We start from the raw sequence: 20,477 nt of genomic DNA, 5'->3' as shown, positions 1-20,477 counted from the left end.
GGGGGCAGCGGTGCTGGTCCAGTAGTGCCACCCGGCCTGCCGAAAGGAGTGAGCTGGGAAGAAAACTCTTAAAAAGGTAAGGTGAATAAAATAATACTGTTTTTTGCACTTACCTCATCTTGGAATCTCAGTCGAGTGGAGAGGGTGGGTTAGTACTCTTACAACATTACTAACCAGAGTTTTTGATAAAAACCATTTAATATTTTCATTGAAACTTACAAACGCCCAAACACGTGAATTTACATTCCCATGGCACTGATTTATAAACAAATATACACATTTTGTACTGCAAAACAAACCACTTAAATAACCACGGTAAAAGGTACAAAATATCCTTAACAATTAAAGTATGTAAATAGTAATTTTACAAGTGTATTTTACATGTTACAAATACTTCACCTGCTAAAAGATGGCCTGGAATGAACCTGTTATGCAATTCTAGCATTTGAACCCAGGTTGTAGAACAAGCTGAATTGACTCCATCAACCCTAAACTTGGAGTATCTTAAATTTCTGTACACTTGCACAGTTGTAAAGGAGGATTTAGTAAAAATAAAGTAGCTTTTGGATGTTGGGATACTGTCAATTACCTGTTCAGATACATCACCTTACGTTTTGTGCATGGTGACCTGTGGAAAATAATACTGGCAGATTCACAGATAAGTTAGGGGAACCAAGAGTGAGAATTTTTTAAAAACTTTTAATTTTATACCTTCAGTGAAATAATTTTATATCTTTATTTAGATTATCTGTAAGTCTATGTGCAATTCAAGTAACCTGGTTCCAAAATTAAGCGAGTCTTTAAAATTAAAACTGTCTGTGAAGATCAGTCAGGCAGCCATGCCAACTTACAAGCTTGACTCCCTAAAACTGAGCATCACCCGGTTCCCCTGTGCTTTCTATCTGCACCATCCTTTATCTGCAAGGAGTCAAGAAAAGTATTCCTAGCAAAACCTTCTCTCAGGGAATGCCAGAGCATATGTGTCATCTGTTAGAGCCACGCTTACCAGTTCCTACAATAAAAAAGTCAGTGCGCTTTGGTGGGTTTTTAGGAAGACAACGGGCTCTCCAATACACCAAGAGAAAATTCTGCGCAGCCCCAGTGGCTTAACTACAGTGCTGCTCCCACCAAGGCCGCTTAAAGCTCCCTCTTTTCTGACTGGGCTCAAGTACCATGAAAATACATCCAAGTCAGCCAAGATAGCTTTCTCAAACAAAACAGATTCAGACTTACAAAACTGTATCAATTCACGTTGATACTTTACTCATTAATACAGGACATCCCAAAATCCCCCGAATGGTTGAAAGAGGACTCTTACTTTAAGAATCCTGCCTACTGTCCAGGAAAATAAGCTGAGGCTGGTGTTACTGCAGCTTTGGGTGGCAGCTGGGCTGCTGTTGCTAAGTAGGGTTTCAGGTACTCTGTAGAACAGCAGAAACAAGATACTGTTCATAGAACCATAAGTAGTATTGCCTTTTAAGTACATTTCAAATAAGGTCTTGTGTTACTGTTTCCACACATACCTGAGTTAAGTGTATTTTGACTAAGCCCTCGTAAAGGAATGCTGTCATCTTTCTTCTTGAAATACTTTGATTCCAGGCCCAAATTATCACCACTAGAAATAAAAAGACTAATTATAACAAGAGTAGTTAGCTAGCAGTGCATTAACAACAAGTATAGATACAGACTCGTTCAGAAAAGTATTAACTTCAAGTACAACTACTGCTTTCCTATGAACTTTGTGATTTAAAGGTAAACTGTCACTGAGTAGTTTCAAAACCTAGTTCTAGACTGTTCGTGACTGACCCATCACCTGACAGCCTTGGAGCTGTCACCAGGAGGGACAATGCGCTTTTGGACCTGAAAGCAGGGCTCGTCCTTTGTTATCTCCAAACCACGCTGAGTGATCAGTTAAGTCTGCCCCAACTTAACATTCATGAACAGACTGATGCAGAAAGGCAGACCTCAGAACTGGCCTGGAACTGGCGAAGTTTTGCTCAGTTCCAGGCACACATAGAAGACAAATGACTTTATAAAAATAGCAATTTTAAAATAAACCCAACACACTAAAAATGCAACAGATGACACTTACTTCTCTTTATTTGCTGGATGACTAGTTGCAGTCACTGTCTGAACATCAGAACATCGATTCATTTTAGACAGCTGCATGTTAAACTGAATCTGCAGAAACGTAAGAGTTGGGGGTTAGAGCTGCTCCAGCAGCCGGTGTATTCAGAGTGAACAGTTCAGGGATTAATGTTTCTGTACCTTGCACAGCACTTCTGTGCACCAAAGATCTCAAGAATAAGCAAACTAAAACCAAGAATTGGCTATTACTAGTAGTGATGATGTTCATGAGAGGGAGTTTAAGAGTACTAGGATGTACAGTAACTATTTATGCACTTCGGGAAATATTCAAAACATCACGCTTTGCTAGTTTACGTTATCATATTCTTAACCAAACAGAAAAATCAAAGTGCCTGCCTTTGGTACTGGACACTGCGAATTGACGTTTTTGTTGTGTGCTGGTTCTGGCAAGTTCTGGAAGGCATACAGAGGGGAAATGGGATGGCTGATTCCTGAGCTGGGAAACGATGGTCGGTCAGGCTGTAAGAGAAATAGAATATGTCCATAAAGGAGAAAATCAATTCTTGAAGTGATTGTTTGTAGAGATTCAAAATTCCAAGACTAACAAGTAAGCACAATTACAAAGCCAACGCTCATTTCAGTCTTCCTGATGGGGAGAAAACATTGCTTTTCCAAGATTCACATTCTTAGGGAAAACTTGTAACTTTTTAAGAGTTAGTTAGGCAAGTTGAGCACTCTCAGCTTATAGGCTGGTAAGCAGCTACACACCCCGTAACTGATTCTTAAATGTATCTAGCTATAAACCAGAGACCTCTTTGCATGACCATGCCCTTCCATTGCTGAGTAAGCAGCTCATTAATTGCAAGGTGACAACAGGCACCTGTACACACAGGGACAACAACGAGTAAGAACCAATAAGCCATGGTATTCAACAAGGGTGGTAGGTAATGTTTCTTATCCCTTAATTCCTTATTTTCATGTTTCTAAATAACACTAATAAGATTATTCAAATAGTACACTTTTTCAACCTATACAAAGGTAATTAGTAGGTAAATTAACCTCACAACATAAAAATGCCTTCTCTTTTTTTGCCCTTTACCCTGCACTTCATCTTTGCCAAGCTCATTTTGCATCGTATTCTGTCTTTTAGTGACTGAGAACTTAGAAAATTCTCACTTAGGAGGCCAGGGCATCAGGTAGCACCCAACAAGGTATTATGTTATTAAAAATTTTAATGAAGCAAACAAAAAATACCCACCCACCCCAAACTATAGGGCCCACAGAAGATCAAGGCACTCCCCCCTGCCCCCCTCTCTTTTTAAGGCCATACATTTCAGGAAATGATGACTACATGGTAACCATGTTATTTGTAGTCGTATCTTACCATGCCATGAGGGGAAAGGGCAGTCCGAACGCCACCCTGCGTACCGGCCGAAGTCTCTAGCTTCTTTGCCATCTGAATTTCATTCAGCTGTTTGTTTAACCATGTGATTACTGGAGAGAGTAAAAAAAAAAAGGTCGAGCTCACTTCCTACCTCTTACAAGCTGTTTAAAATAGCAGTAGCCCTTCTTCAAAGAAAAGGGACAGCCTGGGGGGCTATTTTTCTTCCTTGATGTCTTGAGGAAGTCTCATGAACGTCTCTCCTAGTCTTACGAAAGCCTTTTTGTTCAGCCTTCCTCTGCCCCTACGTGCCATTCTGTTCCTTCCTCTAGGTAGCCTCCCACACCCACACTACCCCAAGCAACCTCAAGCACCAACTGCAAAGGAAGTCTTCTCTACTTGCAGCTCTAGGTTGTTGCATACCCACTACAGACAGAAGCTTATTTCCCAACGACAATAACAACAGCTCTTTACAAAAAAAGAACACAGGTAAAGCACTATCATTGCTTCCATTAGTTTTCAGCAGCACCTAAATCACTGTCATTTTTACAGAGGGAGAAATTAAACTGTATAAACCTACCATTTTCATTGGTTTTCAGTAACTGCTTACTTTCTTCTAGTTTTTGCATTGTAGTTTCAAGCTGTTCTTGTAGCTTGCAAACCTGCAATAGTCCCCATAATAATAATACCACCACCATTGGGAGCTACTACTAATTACAATCTGAAGAAAAAAATAAGTCAAAAGGATCGATGAAGTTACTCTAAAATTATTTAGTTAAGTCTGAACTCAGTTGTTTACAAAAGCAGTATGATAATTCTTCTAAAGTAAGCCCTACTTTCAGCTGGGCTTTCAACAAGATAACAGCCAGAAACCTTTCTGACCTGAATTTTCCTGTGATTAAATCATGTAAGGATTCTTAAGCAGGGAAATACACTTAATGGATGAAAAAGCTCACTCCGTTCCTGTTCTTGCCTCCTTCACTGACTTTCATATGAATAAGCCCCCTAAAGCATGTTGATTCATCCATTATATTGCTTTGTGCTCTTAATACAATTTTAGTTTTCTTCCATATGGATGGATGGCCCTTACACCAGTTTACATGAAAAAAATAAAGAGTTGATGACACGTTTATTTAAACGTGTTAACTAAGCAAAGGAGTACATTCTATTCCACAGAAAGATTTAAGACCTTAATTACTGTAAATAAGACAAAAAACATAAAACCCAACACACTACAGAAAATAGCATTTACCGGACAGAGGGTTAACTTATCACAATACCTCCTGCTCTTTCATTCGAAGAGATTGTCCCATCTCCTGCAATTCCCTCTGTTCTTTTTGAAGTCTCTCTTCTTTTTCTGCCAACAGTTTTTCCTGTTGAATTGTTACTGTATTTTTCAACTTTAGTTTACTCATTAGAGTTTTCAAATCTCCTTGTAACTTCTTGATAATTTCATTAGCCTATTAAGAACAATAAATCCGGTATTGTCAAAATAAACAAAACCTAAAAATAAGGAAGACATTTCATAAGGATAATGGCATGTTTAAACAAACCTTAAGAAGTTCAGCTGACAGTGACTTAATTGTTGTCTCCAGTTTTTCAATATGACTTTGTTTTTTCTCTGTACTCTCTTCCAGTATGGCCTTTAAAGGAATATTACAAATATCATAATAAAGATACATGATAGACATCACTTATGACTTCAAGTAGAACCTCAATAATTCTTTGTGAACTAATCTTCACAAGAAATTCAGTCCTTGCTTTTCAGTCAAATTACAGTATTTCATTGAATCCATTTGTTGACAAGAAGTACCACTGACTCTAGTGTCACAGTATTAAAGCAGTAGCGACCTTTGTAAAACTGAACCCAGCATACTTTTGATGCCATAGTTTAGAATGTTTAACTACATTTGAAAGCTTACTTGCTGTCTTCAGAAAAACTGCTCAGCTGCTAATCTATAGAGACTGCAATTAAGAAGGTTCTACAGAGCTTTAGAGACAATTATTTTGAAACTTGAGGGAACCTTTTGTTCTTGTGTCGCATCTAATACTTCTTTTGTTCTAATAACTAGCTGATCTTTATCTTTGATCTCCTGCTCCAGAACAGCAACCCGTGTCTGCAGTTGATTAATGAGTTTCTCTTTTTCATGACATTCAGCATCCAGAGTAGTGTTCTCCCGACGCAGTGACAGCACCTCCTGCTTTGCTCTTTGACATTCCTAGAATGTTGGGAAGGAATTTTATTTTATTTAAGAAAAACTGTTAACAGTAATTTAAACTGATATATCTAAATAGTAAGCATAATGTGGAATGAAGAGGAGCTGAACAAGCTTAATATGCTATATTTTCTATTATGTGCACAAGCAGACAGTGTTAATGCTCGAAAAATAGCAAGCGTTGTTATGGAAAATAATAAGCCATACATCTTCTATTCCAGAAAGCTTTGCTTTCAGTTCTCTGACTGTGGAGTCTCCTTTGTATTTCCTTTCCGTCAGATCTTTATTGATGACCTCAAGTTCTGACAGTCTGTTCTGCAACTGTTGAATACTTTTCTGATGCGAATTTTCTAATTCCCTTTTCTGTTGTTCATGCTGTTGTTGGTACTGAGCTTGGGCCTATGACAAGCAAAGAAACTAAGTAGTTATTCAATGAATCTTAAAATTAAGCCAAGAAACTGTTCACATATAAAAATATTGCTAATTTTTTTCTGTTTTCATACCTGGAGAGATCTTTCCTTTTCATTTGTCAGCTCCTGTGTGTGTTTGTTATTTAGAGCTGTCGTGTATGATGTCCATTCATTTTTTAGTTTGTCCAGTTCTCGGCTCTTCTCTGACAAACTCTGTTTAAGTTTAACAAAGCACATAGTTTTAAAAATGTATGCATTTCAGTCAATACTGAATGATTCTCTATTGTTACTTCTTAAAAAGAACATAGAATTGTTAAGAAAAATAAATTTCAGCACCAGATGTCAAAATATATGTTCATTCTGTAAACAGGAAAGTAAGGCACAGAGAAGCTAGAGAGCACCTTTCTGACACTGGATCAAATCATCTTCATTTCCAATTGTATTTTCCTCCAACCACTCTTTAAGAGTGAAAAAACAGCCTGATTATGTTCCCTACCCTTGTAACACAAAGTGCTCTAGTGCGGGGGGGGGGGAAATACAAAGTTCGTCAGCAAAGTTTCCTCTTTTGGATTTGTAATTCTGCATTCCAATTCAGCAAACATATTCCAGTAACTCCAGATAAAACTGCAAAGATGAGGTAAACAAGTATTTTGTTCCAAAAAAGCTCCATAACAGGAGTTTTAGTGGAACTTTTCTGTTTCACAAGTCAAAAAAGTCACCCTGATAATTCTAGAATTTGACGCAATTAATCCACCTGAAAAACAAATGCAAAGGCATTGTGATTTTTGTAGTCAGCCCAATAAAGTACTAGAGTAAGATGAAGTCCAAGACTTCTGCTTTATCATGGTTTCACAATTTTTCCAAATATAAGGATTTCCAACCATTTGCGGACTATGTAGAGTATATTATTTATCTTCACACTACCACCTATTTACTACATAATTCGTATGTGCATATACAGACCTCTGTACAAAACAAAGTAAAATTCTGATTTAGTACTGTAAGAACTAAATTTTATTCTTCAGTTGCATGCTTTACTCATTCTTAAGAAAAACTACCCTAGACTACTTTTCTTCTTTTCACTCACTCTCAAGTCAGTTATCTTGCCTAGGCAGTGGCCAAACAACCAGCCCACAAGAAGATACATTTTCCACAGATTAAAAAAAGTACAATTTAAAACCAGGAAGTTAAAAATTTACATTACTTGTTGACTGTAGCTCAGTTGTCTGGTAAGATCCTCTTCAGTTTTCTTAAGCTTTTCTTCCAACATCATTTTGTCGTCCTATGAGCAAATTGACATCAGGTGAAATCCTTAACCCCCAAAATACAAGTAGTATTTAGCTTACATTTTATCAGCATACCCTGCCTAAGCAACCACATACCCGTTATATATGTGGAAAAATCATCTTACTAAATAAACTTCATATTGAGTAAGATATAATAAATAAAAGAAAAGGCATTATCTCACAAAGTAAAAACCCTGACTTAAATTCTTATGAAGTTTCTATCAGGAAACAGTATCTTATCATAAAAACTTCTTTACAAAGGAGTTGCATTAACAATAAATCAACTGAAATACCGTAAATTTATGTTATTAAAATGGCTTATTAGCTGGCTATAAACATGACAGCACAATAGGAGACACAAATCCCAGGCTATGAAACTAAACCAGACAACAGTCAAACTATGAGACTGTTAATTTCTCATTAAATAAAACCTTGCATGCTACCAACTGTGTCAACATTACAGTTTTAATTTGCTATTGATAGCTACTAGTCCTTTGAAGTCTATAAATCCTTAGAATCATATACACACATGTTTTCCTAAACCCAACTGCCAAAGAGACTGAAAATTTACAGTATTTTATTTTTGCAGTTCATCTGGCGATCAGCACAGGGCTTCATATGGAGCATGAGACACTGAGACATTCAGAAGCATTCAACAGCTGCGTACTACATGCACTGCTGCATGTCTAAAACACCTGATTTTCTGCCAGTTCAAATTATAGCACTTGGTTGAACATACATGTATTATTTTCATTGCTAGAGTGACAGTAACAATTTAATTTTAAAACATGCACCCAAATAACTGTATGCAATGACATGTATGAGCTAAAACATAACAAACAAAAAAAAAAGCATACAATTTGGTACATTCTTTTGAAGTATTAAGACTGAAAAAAATGCTTAAGTACACAGAGCATCAAGGCCTAGTTGCAGCTATGACAAGCCTTCAATTTACCTTAAGGCATTTCAAACAGCTGGCTAAAAACTTCTTTACTTCTGCATCATTTCCTGGTAGGAATTTGAGAGACAGGTGGGTAAGATGTTTAAAAGGGTTAGTCTCCACTACATTTAAGGACACAGGTGTGTGATCTAGAACAGATGCTGAAGAAACTAACTGCAGCAAAAACCTAGGGAAAAATCAAAAATAATAAAATGTTTAGCCTATTTCTTTTCCTGAAACTACCTGTAGATCCTATAAGCTATTTTCACATAAAATATATTTTTACATCTGCAATAAAAGGCTATCCAGTTTTTGTTTGAAAAAGGACTATGAAATTCAATCCCTATGTTGTAGGTAATACTACAAACAAATATCAACTGAAATGCTTGCACCTTACAATAAGAAATGTACAAAACTAATCAGTTTGTTCATCTGTAAAATTTTCAGAAGCCCATATGAGACTTAGAAGCCCAACACCAAGTAAGGCCTTTGCACCCAAATTCAAAAGGAAAACAGATTCCTGTATTCTAGATATCCTACAACCCAATAAAATTCATAGCTCCAAGTACATACTTGAGGAAAAGGCCTGACTACTGGAGGGGAGCTAGATACTCTGGACAGGGCTTTCCTCGATACCCACACAAACAAAAATAACCTATGAAAAAGCCACTACAGGGAAGAGCGGACCTCGGGTCTCCCCCCCCACACCTTAATATCAGAACACTGAAATGAAAGAAAAATAAATCTTTGTCAAAATGCCTTTTAACTTTGCCTTCTCCTGTGAAACAGAATGATTTACATCAAATTCAGATTAGCTCTCTAGCATTAAACTGTTAGGGGAAAAAAAAAAAAAAGGAGCAGTGCTGCATCCTTACACATCTGCCAGCCAGGAAAGCTTGCCAGCTTCAACTCAGATGGGGAAACTATTACTAGACATCAATTCCACTGCTCAATCCTCCCAAGACTTAGGTGTTGTCAGTAACAGCCCCCGCTGATATTCAGATGCATCCAGGGAAAGGTTAAATCATCCCTGTTCAACTGACTTCTCAGAGTGGCTGACAAGATTTTTAAGGATTCAACATATACACACAGAGTAATACGGCACTTACTTGTTACCTACCTTGGAATATCTTTGTTCTGTTCCTGAATGCATTGCTGAAGCAGATCTATAAATTTTTGTGGAAAAGCAGAGAAGTCTACCAAGAGACCTTGTTGGGATTTTAAACTACATAAACAGATTGGGGAAAAAAAATTAACAATACATACAAGCATAATTTATTTCCTATATTTTGTTTACACTAGTAGAAAGAACTAATTCTGATCATGTCATTAAAGTTGGCTAGCATGTTATTTTCAATCCTGAACATAGAAGAAATGCGATCATGTCTTAGATAATAAAGGCCAGAGAATACTTTTGATTTCAAGTTCTTGCAAATGGGCTGCACTAATAAAAAAAAAAAGTTACTGTGGCACAACATATGTGCTCCTTTGAGTAGATGTCTTCCTTACAGCACAGAGTGGTACAGTTACTGGATAGGGGCACATGGAAGAAGCAAAGGACAATGAAGGGAGGTGCAACCATTATCAATCTGCCCATTTCTTTATTTAATTCCCACCTTCACCATAGATGCAGTAAACTCAGAAACAGATATTCAACATTGTATGCACAAAGCCATACCTTGGATAACAAAACACCACTTCTGCACATCTGTTTTACAAACACTATTGCCTTTTGAGCCACACACTGATCACATCTCTCTCAAAAAAGCAAAGAAAGAACAAAAAAACAAAACCACCACACTGAACAAAAAAGCAGAAAACTGAACTGTTCATGCCTGGTGCTCAAATTTCACGATCAAATGCTGAGCAAGTAAAGTAAAATGAGACCCAACAGTACATTTAGTATGAAAAAAACCCGTAAGACCTTTAAAGGCTTGGGTCTGTGAATCCATGTCCATGCAAACACTTGGCTCTTGCAATTATTTCTTGAAGTAGTTCACACACATACAATAGTTTATAGCAAGTAGTTACAATAAACAGATGATGCAAGTAGTAATATAAACTGTGGTACTGTAACTATGCAGGGAACTAAACAGCAGGATTCTGTCATTCATCTGTATCATCTTGAGTCAATCACTGACCTGGTACTTGGCTCTTTTACCATCTGGTCAAAGAGAACAATACCACCAAAATACTGACAAAAGGCCACAAGTATAAAACGCCAAACCCTAAATTCTAAGATAGGCCATTCTAAGCTAAAAATATTCCTTCATTCTTTCTTGTCATTTTGAAATGTTTCACAGACAAAACATAATTTCATTTACCTTTGAAAATCTTCCTCAGATATGACAAGGTTATAAAGGAAAAAAGGATCAGTATCATCAGTCAATCGAACAGCTAAATCCTGAAAAGACAGACATTTAAATATGATTTAAAATACTATAAACCACCCTGTAGAATTGTTTACATATTGTAAACCAATACTGTAAGCAGTATTTAATGTTTTTACTATTCAACCAAAAATAAGACAGAATTGGGGAAACTAATTCCGGGAGTTAAAAACATTAATGTTTCACACAAGTTCAAATATTACAGCATAAAAAAAACAGGAAAACTTTCTCACAAAAATAAACCAAGAAAAAACTTTCAACTTTGATCAGTGAAGGTTTCAAAATTCAGTGCATCTTCATCATTTTACAGAAAGAGAACTATCTGCTATTTTTCCTCCATGATGAAATAGTGTAGAACTAGCTGTAACTAATCACAAACACGTAATTCCCATAACTGGAAGTTTTTCAGAGCATATTGCTCCTGAAAGTTTAAGAAACCACTTTCTGAAGAGTTTATATATTTGAATGCAAAGCTTCTCAAAGCAAACATAAAATGGATACAGCCGAAGTCCAGTAAGCTCATAATGCTGCTTAGCTCTCAAAAGTAAACTTCTTTGTTCCCTGGAGTTTTTGAAAAACTGCCTTCTCTGCAAAAGTTAGTCTTTCATTACAAGGCTGGGGTTATGCAAAACACCTGGCATATTAGGCCCCAGCACCTGTTCTCTGTAACAAGGCTCAAATCTGTGTTAAGAATATAATATTCCCTAGCAGAGGAAAGAAACGCAGGAGAAACCTGACAGCTCTTCCAACATAGCTGAAGCGTGACCACAGCACACGTACATATACAGAACTGAAACAAATTTCAGTAATTCAGATACCAGGAACACTAACAAAACTCTCAGTCAGAGATGTATCAACATCTCCTGGGATTTACATGGGCAGCCTAGTTATGTTACAACTAATGCCACCCCAAACCAACTAGGGCAGGTTGTTGAATAGGGTAAGAATGCCTGCTTGGTTTGATGTCCCATTAGCTGATCCAAGCATATGAAGTTATCTTTTTAGACTGATCACTCACTGAAGTACCCAACTGGATTTCCAGGCTCTTACTGACACAGGCTGCAACTTGGTACTCAGTTCTTACCTGAACTGCTTCTTCACACTTAATACTATCATCCTTACAGTTAGAAGGATCTTACAAAAAACCCACTGTACTACTTTACAAACAAATCTTTACTCAATAACACTATAGTCAACTAATGACCAATTTTAACATCACAGTAGGTGGGTGTACAGTTTAAGTGACAAATTAGGCATACAACTTCCTTCCTCCCCCCACTGGATAAATTCCAAATATTCAAAAACTAAACACACTTATCAATAAAAAGCAAAATGTTACATCCACATACAAGGTGTCATTTTTGCTAGTTGAGAACTTGGCTCCTCTACATTTTTCAATAAGTGTTGAGTATATTTAAAGCAAGACTGCTCTTAAACTCTAACTTGAGTTCACCCAAAGGACTCCAAATAGTTTCAATTTGCAAGTAGTTACTAAGACACAGGAACAGCCAAACTAAAAAAGAAGGCTAAAAAAGGGTAGGAAAAACCACCGTAACAAACCAACTAAATTACTCAAGAAATTATATCAAAAATAAAATACGGTAAAGTGACAAACATATTAAAATCCTGTTTTGCTTTTCCTTTGCCTACTTGTCCTCTTATACAATGAAATTCAGATAATACCTAGTGAGTGACACAAATATAACTAATCCACAAACCTTTTTATGAACAGGATTAGAAATTGACAGTAGCTCAATATTCACTCGAACATTCAATCTCCTGTATACAAAAAGATGAGAGTAACAAATCAAGAAAACACTCTCTAATGTGTTCATTGCCACATTACAGGCATCAGAAGACATTTCAAAAACAAAAATTCAGGCAGATATATCGAGAAAGTTCCCACTGATGACTACTAAGATATATGAAAGCCCCACAGTTTCAGTTATCATTACAGCTGCTCAGCCAGCTTGGGTATTTTGTTGCTTGTTATCCACCAAGTTTCAAATAGCAAGGCGGAAGTTTTGAAACTTTGCCCAGAAACTAGAACCTTTGTAAAAGCCTGCTGAAATTTATTAACGATCGGTGAAACTGTTGATAATAATTTATACAGTGCTACGTTGTCTTCATTTACTTCTTCTTGGGTAATCCGAGAAGTTACCTGCATTACGAAATACACGCACAGCCGTTAACTCTTCCGTGACTTCTAATACCGGCAAACCAGGGTTGCCCTAACACCTGTACACACTGTCTAATCCCGTCTGGGCCTGTATTACTGAAGTTCTCTGCATTCTGAAGACACTTCACATAAACTATTCCTGGACTCTCCCAAACACCACTGCTAAGCCACGCGCACACGCACACAGGTGTGCCCAAATCCACATATCCCTCGGCAGAAACCCATCAGGAGGGATGTGTGGGCTGGCCGTTGGAACAGTAACGAGGGAGCCGAAATGCTGGAGGAGGGCGCGGTATGGCTGGCTTCAGGCTGCGAAGAGGGGGAGGAAGAGGAGGAGGGCCTGCCCGCGGGGAAACCGCTGCGGCCTGGGCGACGCGCAAACAGCGGCAGGGCCGGCAGGGCCCGCAGCGCTGCGAGCGCCCGCGCCGGGCCGCGGCAGAAATCCCGGCCTTCACGGCGCCTACAGGGGAGACGCCTTTGCCCTCGTACCCCTAAAGCGTCTCTGTAAAGCCACTGCATGTTCTCCGCCCCCTCTCCCCTAGCAAGGGACGCACAGCCACCCTCACCAACTACCTCCAGCCTTGCTGAGACCAAGTACCCTTCCCTCTAACCCACAGGGTGACCACAGGCAGCCCTAAAGCAAGAACAACGCAGGCAGCTACTCAGCTCACCATGCGCACGTCCTCTCTTACCCAGCAGCTATTAGGGCACGAGACACAAATAAAAAATAAGAAAAAGCCTGTCGCTCAGCAGACTTCCTCCTAAAAGATTCAGTAAAGCTTCCGCGCAGCTGAAGAGGAAACCAAGCCAGTTTCTCACCTCTCCTCGCAGTCCCGGCATCTCACTTGCACGCACACGGGCCGGTTGAACATCCTCTCCGCCGCCATCTTGCGCTTCGAGTTTGGCGCCGGGCTCCCGCGGAGGAGGAGCCTCAAGATGGAGCCGAAGCGGCGCGCGCGGAGGGTGCTGGGATAGAAATGGCGGCGCCCGAGTCGGGCAGAGGCTGTCCGGTGCCGGGACGGTGTGCCTACTTCGTGGAGAGGAAGAAGCGCTTCTGCAAGATGGTCCCGGCTCCTGGGAGGCGCTTTTGTGGAGAGCATGGGCAGCAGGAGGTACCGGGCCTCGCTGGGCGGAGCAGCAGGCCCCCCTTCTCCGGCGCCGGGGGGCCTGGGGCGGCATGTCCGCCTGAGCTGGGCCCGCAGCACGGCCAGGAGAGGCACGGCCTGCGCTTTCCTTTGAGCCCTGGCAGTGCTAAGGCCGTTAGTGCACCGCAGCGGTAACACTACCATTGCAGCATAGGTTTATTCTTCTAGGATCCGTTTAAGTATTAAAATCTTGCCTTAGTTTCTCCATTCTGGTTAACTCACCTACCTGAGAATAGATGTTTTATGAAACTTAGGTGTCCCTCAACAGTTTTTCTGAAACAGTAACACAGAATACGTACTAAAGTGTTGTCTAATTTTTTTCTTTTACAACTAGGAAGAAAATAACAGAAAAAGAATTCCATGCCCTCTTGATCCAAAACAGTAAGTATATGTAAATGCTTTTCCTATTCTTTGTTAGAATTCACGTGATAAACAATGTTACTCACTTTTCTTTCCATTTGGATTTTAGCACCGTATATGAAGACCAACTACAAAAGCATTTAAAAAAATGTAATTCGAGAGAGAAGCCAAAGCCAGTAAGTGCAGTGTGAATTCAGCACTACCTCCTCTCAGATTTAAGACTCTAAATGTTACAGTTCTGCAGAGAACTTATTTGCTGACAGCAGCTGTGAACTGGAAGACGAGAGTCTTGGCAAGCACTACAGTAAGGACAGTATGGAAGCTGAATGAGTACTTGCTGAAATAGAATTCACATTCTAGTCTCATCTTCTATGTCCTCTCTCACTGTATTTCAGTACAACTTTTCAGTTCTCTTAGTTACAAATGAAAATGCTGAATTCTTTTTTTGCAAAAATGTTCTCAAAGAACACTCAATGCCATTCGTTTCAGAGGCTTGGTGAGAGATTGTCCTTGGAAAGCAAAACTACCAAGGAAGTTCTAGGTGTTTTCCTGCTTCTGGCAGTCAGCTTCCCTAGCCAACTGCCTGCTTCACTCAACTGAGCAGTGAATTATGGAAAGCTAGGCTGACAGTTGCGATGCCGAGGGAAGGAATAGGATGTGTGTCTTAACAGCTGTTTCAAGAAAACAGAAGATGGCTTCTTATTGTCTGCCTTTCTGCCTTATCAGTATTGCACATTTAGTATGACCTGGGAAACTTTAAAATGGTCTCTGGAATCAGTCTAGTAAGCATTGACAGCTTAACTCTTATGAACATGTTCAGTCCTGTTAAAATGTCTCAGAACAGTCATTTCTGCTGAGGATTCAGGATCAGACTATAGGAAGAAAAATACTTTGAATATCTTCTTTTGTAGTCGATTCCTGTTCCTACGTACCTTATGATAAAACACTGAAGAATTTAGCTTTTAGCTTTCAGGTAATTAACAGAATCAAATTTATGTTCTTTTGACTTTTAAAGGTCTACTTTGTTCAAGATATTAATGCAGGTTCAAAAGATGTAGCAGAAATACTGGAAAAAACAGTGAGTACATCTATCTGCTCTAAAGTTCAGTCCCTACATAACACGTTGCAATTTATCATACGACTAAAAAAACTACCAAAAATAAAAAGGTCTTGTATTTATGGGTGGTGCTTTGTTTTTCCTTAAATAGGTACCTGTCTCTTGTCTATCCAAAGAAGAGTTGGAGAACTTAATTATTAAGTTGAAAAAAGCAAGTAATGGTGAGCTTATTTAATACTGAAAATCAAATGTTTTAAACTGAATTGATTAAATATTCGTTATTTTTGTTGTTAGATATCTGTGAAAATGTGAGATATTTGGCACTAAACATACCTGAAGTAATTATCATCAAGATGTAGGCAATCCTTCAATAGCTAAATTTTACTTTGAAGAATAAAATAGATTGAGTGATGACACTGATCTTTTGTTAATATATCTAATTTCCATTCCTTTTGCATTTTTTGTTTCCCACTCAAGTATCACTACAGCTAACAATACAGCTCTGTTATAAAAATATGATGATAGATTTATGCTCTCCACAGACTATTATGTGAGTGCTACAAATGGAGCTCTTGTCTGAATATTGTAATGTGTGTTACAGAACCAGAAATTCTTGGAAACTGGAAACCTATACCTAAAAGTTTTGCATTTGCATGCAGGACTGGAACTTCCCCTTAAGGAACAAATACTGTCCCACCAGGCTTTAGAAGAAGCCTTAAATGACCCAAAGAATGGGGAATCCGCTTTCAAACACTTGAAACAACAGGTATGGTCACTGCTTTACTCGTAGCTATAGATATTTTTAAACATGGAATTATGCTGCTGTAAGTTCAAGCGACTGTGTGTGCATAATGTTAGTCACTTCATATAGAGGAAATCTGATAACTATGCTCTTCAAATAACAGCATATATGTAACTTTTGAATGGCTGCTTTGTTAAGTATTGGTAACAAAAGTTCATTAGGATACTAAAATAAATTACGAATTGTGTGGTGTTCTGAATTTTTACTTACATATTTTTATGTCAACTCATAGTAAATCTGAGCTACAAAAGGTAAAATGTTGCATTTGCTAAGAAGTAAAAGGAATTTTTTCTGCGAGAGCTGGTTTTAGATTTCCTGGTTGTGTAACAGATGCATAAAAAGAATTGGAAATCCTGAGTTCATCTTCAGCCTTTTTAATGTACATTGAACAGCAGGAATTTTAAAGGAGATAGATTGCATGTGATAACAAAATGGAAAGTTTTGGGAACAAAAATTTAAAAGTGAGAAATATCTGTTTCCTATATTTGTTCCTGTGCTCTACTTTCCTTTTCTATATATTACAAAATGTGTAACTGCAGCAGAGAGAGACGGCTCTGCAAGCACCAGTGCTTCACAGAAAACCCAGAACAGTACACATATTTTAGATGGCTACTTTGTGAATCAGCAGAGAGGAATATTATAATGTGTACTTGATCCCAAAAATCCATTCCAAAAACTTCTTGGTGGAGTTTTGTGAGCAGTGGAAGAAGGGCTGTGTGATGCTGACTAGCCAGAACTTAGAATCCCTTTTCACTGTATGCACAAGATCTTTTTCCCTAATTCCTCAGGTAAGGGAGGACTTGAAAAAGTCTTCTGCAGTTTGGTGAAGTAATCCTTTTTCTGTCAGGCACACAGTGTGTATATTTGCTTGCTTTATAAATAATCTTTTGATGTTTGTAGGCTTCTATTTTAGGTAACATGGAAAATTTACATTTACTTGGTCCAGGAAGATGTTTTGTTGAGTTTGGAGCTGGGCGAGGAAAGCTGTCTCACTGGGTTGATGTTGCCTTACAGAATGTTGAAAATGTTCAGTTTTTGCTTGTGGAAAGGGCCACTACAAGATTCAAGGTAAGAGAGGATACTGTCACATTAGCAAGAGTATAATTTTTAAACTGTTGTCACTGGAGCTGTTAGTATTTGCTTTTTATCTTCAAAAAGAACATAAAGCCTTTAAATTGTAGAAGTTTTTGAAATGTGATTGCCTACTTTCCATATTTTGCTAGTAGCAAATTTATTTGGAAAAAATCTTGGTGTATAGTGTTGGAAATGTGCAGATTTGAAGGACAAAACTCTGGCATAAATACCTGATGCAAAATTATAATTAGTGACTGACCCTACTTAATGATCTTGTTCTGTTTACACAGGTGGATGGAAAACATAAAAGGAAGGAGTCTATATTTGAAAGGCTTCAAGTTGATATTCAACATTTATGTTTAAGTAAGTTCCTTCTTCACTTGCATAATTCTGAAATAGAGGCTTAATTTTAGATATTGAAAACTGGAGTTCAAGTCATGAACTTGTATGTAGAGTGCTTAAATGTACTTGGTTTTGAAGATTATTCTCAGTGGTTACTTGGACATGTTAATGCTGTGTGTATATACATATATACACATACATGTTTATCAAAGGGAGATTTAAAATTTTCTGGTTTTTACACACTTATAGGACATCAAATAACAAAACATTGTGAGGGTTTTTTTAGAACTTGCAGGATTAAACACCTTTCAATGGTTTGTTTTAGGTGTGCAGAATGAAGCAAGTCATGCATATCATTGCTATGCATATCAATACTAGAGAATCTGTGGTAACACCGGTCATCAGGAGATGCATTTATGTTATGTTTACATTTCATAGGCAGTATAGAAAGGCTGAAATGGTTAAATATGCTTCTCAGCCACAGCATCCAATTCTCTTATTTTGTTTTAGAAAAATAAATTTTTCTTTTAATAGCTTATAACTGTATGTACAGACCACTATATTTTTAGTAGTAGTTAACATTTATTTCTTTAAGTGTGCTGAAATTATATTATCCAGAAAAAATATTGCCCCAACTATAACTGTAGAGATTCTGGGATGGCTGTGGATTGTGTCTGTGTTTATCTTCCTTTTTTTCCCCCCTTCCAGACAAGGTACCTGTTTTGAAGAAAAATAAACTACCAGTGGTAGGAATGGGGAAGCATTTGTGTGGTGCTGCGACAGGTATGAATTATGTGTGTGTTAACTGAGAATGTTAGGCTATTAAATCTTACAGTCTGACTGGGCTGATCTTCCAAACTGTCCCTTTAAGCTTTACTTGCCCTTTAACCCTTTGTTCGTGAATGTAGTGATTATAGTCTACATACCTATTGACTTCAGTGGAATAGTAAATGGATAATAGTTGCAAGGCTACTTTAGACAGAAGTAAAACCTTTCTTGTTTTTTACATAGTAGAACAAATAATAGTGGGTGGTATGGGTCATGTATTTGTATATTGTTGAAATTATCTTTTTTTTTTCTTTTTTATCACTGTAGCCTGTACTCTGAAATATTTTTCTTTCTAGATTTGTATTGGCTGTCTGAATATGTATCCCAAGCAAACAAATAAGAAGAATGTGTTTTTGTCCTGATAATTTTAAACTAATACACTTTTTCTAATGTTATATGTCTACTAAGTAGAGAAATACATCTCAGATATGACACCTATTTAGGTAATGTTACAAAGATGACACAGTTAAGCATTTAAAAAGTACCTGTACATACTAAATTGTTTGTGTCCTAAATATCAAACTTTTAGAGCAAATACTTGCATGTTTTACAGGGAGGAGATCCTCCTACACTATGCCAGCTTGTTAACCAAAGTGTTTTAGACGCACTTGTGTAGAACAAATATTCAAGAGGATAAGCCCTTAGTAACTCCAGAGGTCTAATAATACTCACTTAGCATTTAGGGTTTTCATGTTTTCAAAGCACACTTGTAATTTTTAGTTATCCTTGAAACTGCTTTCTGGCTTAGTTTGTGATGTATACTTTTATTCTTCTTTGTGGGAAGTACGTTCCCAACCATGATACAGCCTGTGTAAATAATGGCAGGGTGTTCATGTATCTGTTTTTTCCCAGATCTTGCTTTGAGATGCTTGGTTGAAAGTTACACAGCTTGCTGTGATGGAGAAAATGAAGGGCCTGCACCAAAACGCCTTAAGACTGATAAGACAGAGGAGGCTTCTAACAGTTTTGCTGATAATGAAGGCAATGAAGAAGACTGTAAGCCTGTAGCTGGAATTGTTATTGCACTGTGTTGCCATCACAAGTGTGACTGGACACATTATGTAGGCAGAGAGTTCTTTAAATCAGTAGGACTTGGACCAGTAGAATTTCATTATTTTCAGAGAATGAGTAGCTGGGCCACTTGTGGCATGCGAGAAACCACAACTAAAGCCCCTACAAGTGAAGAAAGTGAAGATCAAACTAACGACACAGAAGAACATGAGCAAACATGCAGCAAGATAGAGAGTGGTTCTGATACTTTACAAGGGTATGTAATTTTTTTCCTAGCAAATGGACTCCTGCAGAAAAGCAAAATTATGTATAGTGGTATATGAAATAGTTTTGGGTCCTCAAAATGACTAATTTTACAGAAACATTTTAATTACTAAATTTAGAGGAACATTCTACTTTAAAAATACAATTTTCAGGGACATATGTTTCAAAATATTTGAACAGTCATGCTTGCCTGAATTGAAATGAACTTAGTGATTTCAATAGTTTTTGTAAGTTTAACTACTAATGTTAATTAACAAAACTATTCTTCTCACAGATGTTGCTTGTTCTTTTCCTCCTTTTTATGAAACTAGGATACTTACTGTTGAAGAACGAAAGGAGATAGGTTGCCTCTGTAAACTGTTGATTGACCATGGACGGATTGAATATTTACAACAACGAGGATACAAGGCTGAATTACAGTATTATACAGAGTCTGCTGTGTCCTTGGAGAATGTCTTGTTGACAGCTGTCCCAAGTCCATCTCTGATACCAGAGCCAACTACTTGACAGGAGATAGATTTGGAATTGGTAGGGAAAAAACCTATTAAATTTACCTGGATTTTTTAAAAAGTTAATTAATTGCTTACAGAAGACCTGTTTTAGTCTTTCCTGTTGCCAGTTTCACTGGGAATCACAAACATGCAAACCATTTCTCATCAGTGGAAAAATAAAATCCCTAAGCATACTTGAAACCTGTTGTATGC

General features: G+C 37.8%; 2 protein-coding genes across 3 annotated transcripts; one reads left to right on the top strand and one right to left on the bottom strand.

Annotated features, from left to right (window-relative positions):
* Positions 1–179: 179 nt before the first annotated feature.
* On the bottom strand, positions 180–13,853 carry SASS6 (SAS-6 centriolar assembly protein). The gene is made up of 16 exons (XM_033000412.2): positions 13,710–13,853; positions 10,646–10,725; positions 9,442–9,546; positions 8,337–8,508; positions 7,300–7,377; positions 6,189–6,308; positions 5,893–6,084; positions 5,494–5,688; positions 5,023–5,112; positions 4,750–4,929; positions 4,050–4,131; positions 3,473–3,582; positions 2,485–2,607; positions 2,093–2,181; positions 1,524–1,615; positions 180–1,445 (listed from the first exon to the last, which is right to left on the bottom strand). Exons 1-16 carry the CDS (start codon positions 13,728–13,730, stop codon positions 1,333–1,335), a joined length of 1,842 nt encoding a protein of 613 aa, XP_032856303.1. The 5' UTR covers positions 13,731–13,853; the 3' UTR covers positions 180–1,332.
* Positions 13,773–20,465, top strand: TRMT13 (tRNA methyltransferase 13 homolog). Of its 2 annotated transcripts, none has more exons than XM_042805021.1 (11): positions 13,773–14,002; positions 14,370–14,416; positions 14,505–14,571; positions 15,411–15,473; positions 15,604–15,673; positions 16,112–16,218; positions 17,269–17,322; positions 17,619–17,691; positions 18,379–18,453; positions 19,351–19,765; positions 20,085–20,465. In XM_042805021.1, exons 1-11 carry the CDS (start codon positions 13,868–13,870, stop codon positions 20,278–20,280), a joined length of 1,302 nt encoding a protein of 433 aa, XP_042660955.1. In that variant the 5' UTR covers positions 13,773–13,867; the 3' UTR covers positions 20,281–20,465. The 2 variants fall into 2 exon arrangements, with proteins under 2 accessions (XP_042660955.1, XP_009965186.2); XM_009966884.3 differs by having other exon boundaries at positions 13,776–14,002; positions 17,155–17,322.
* Positions 20,466–20,477: the final 12 nt, after the last annotated feature.

Source organism: Tyto alba, unplaced genomic scaffold (genome assembly GCF_018691265.1).
Source record: "Tyto alba isolate M040663 unplaced genomic scaffold, T.alba_DEE_v4.0 Super-Scaffold_1000006, whole genome shotgun sequence".
NCBI lineage: Eukaryota > Metazoa > Chordata > Aves > Strigiformes > Tytonidae > Tyto > Tyto alba.
This window is presented reverse-complemented; position numbering and strand designations above follow the sequence as displayed.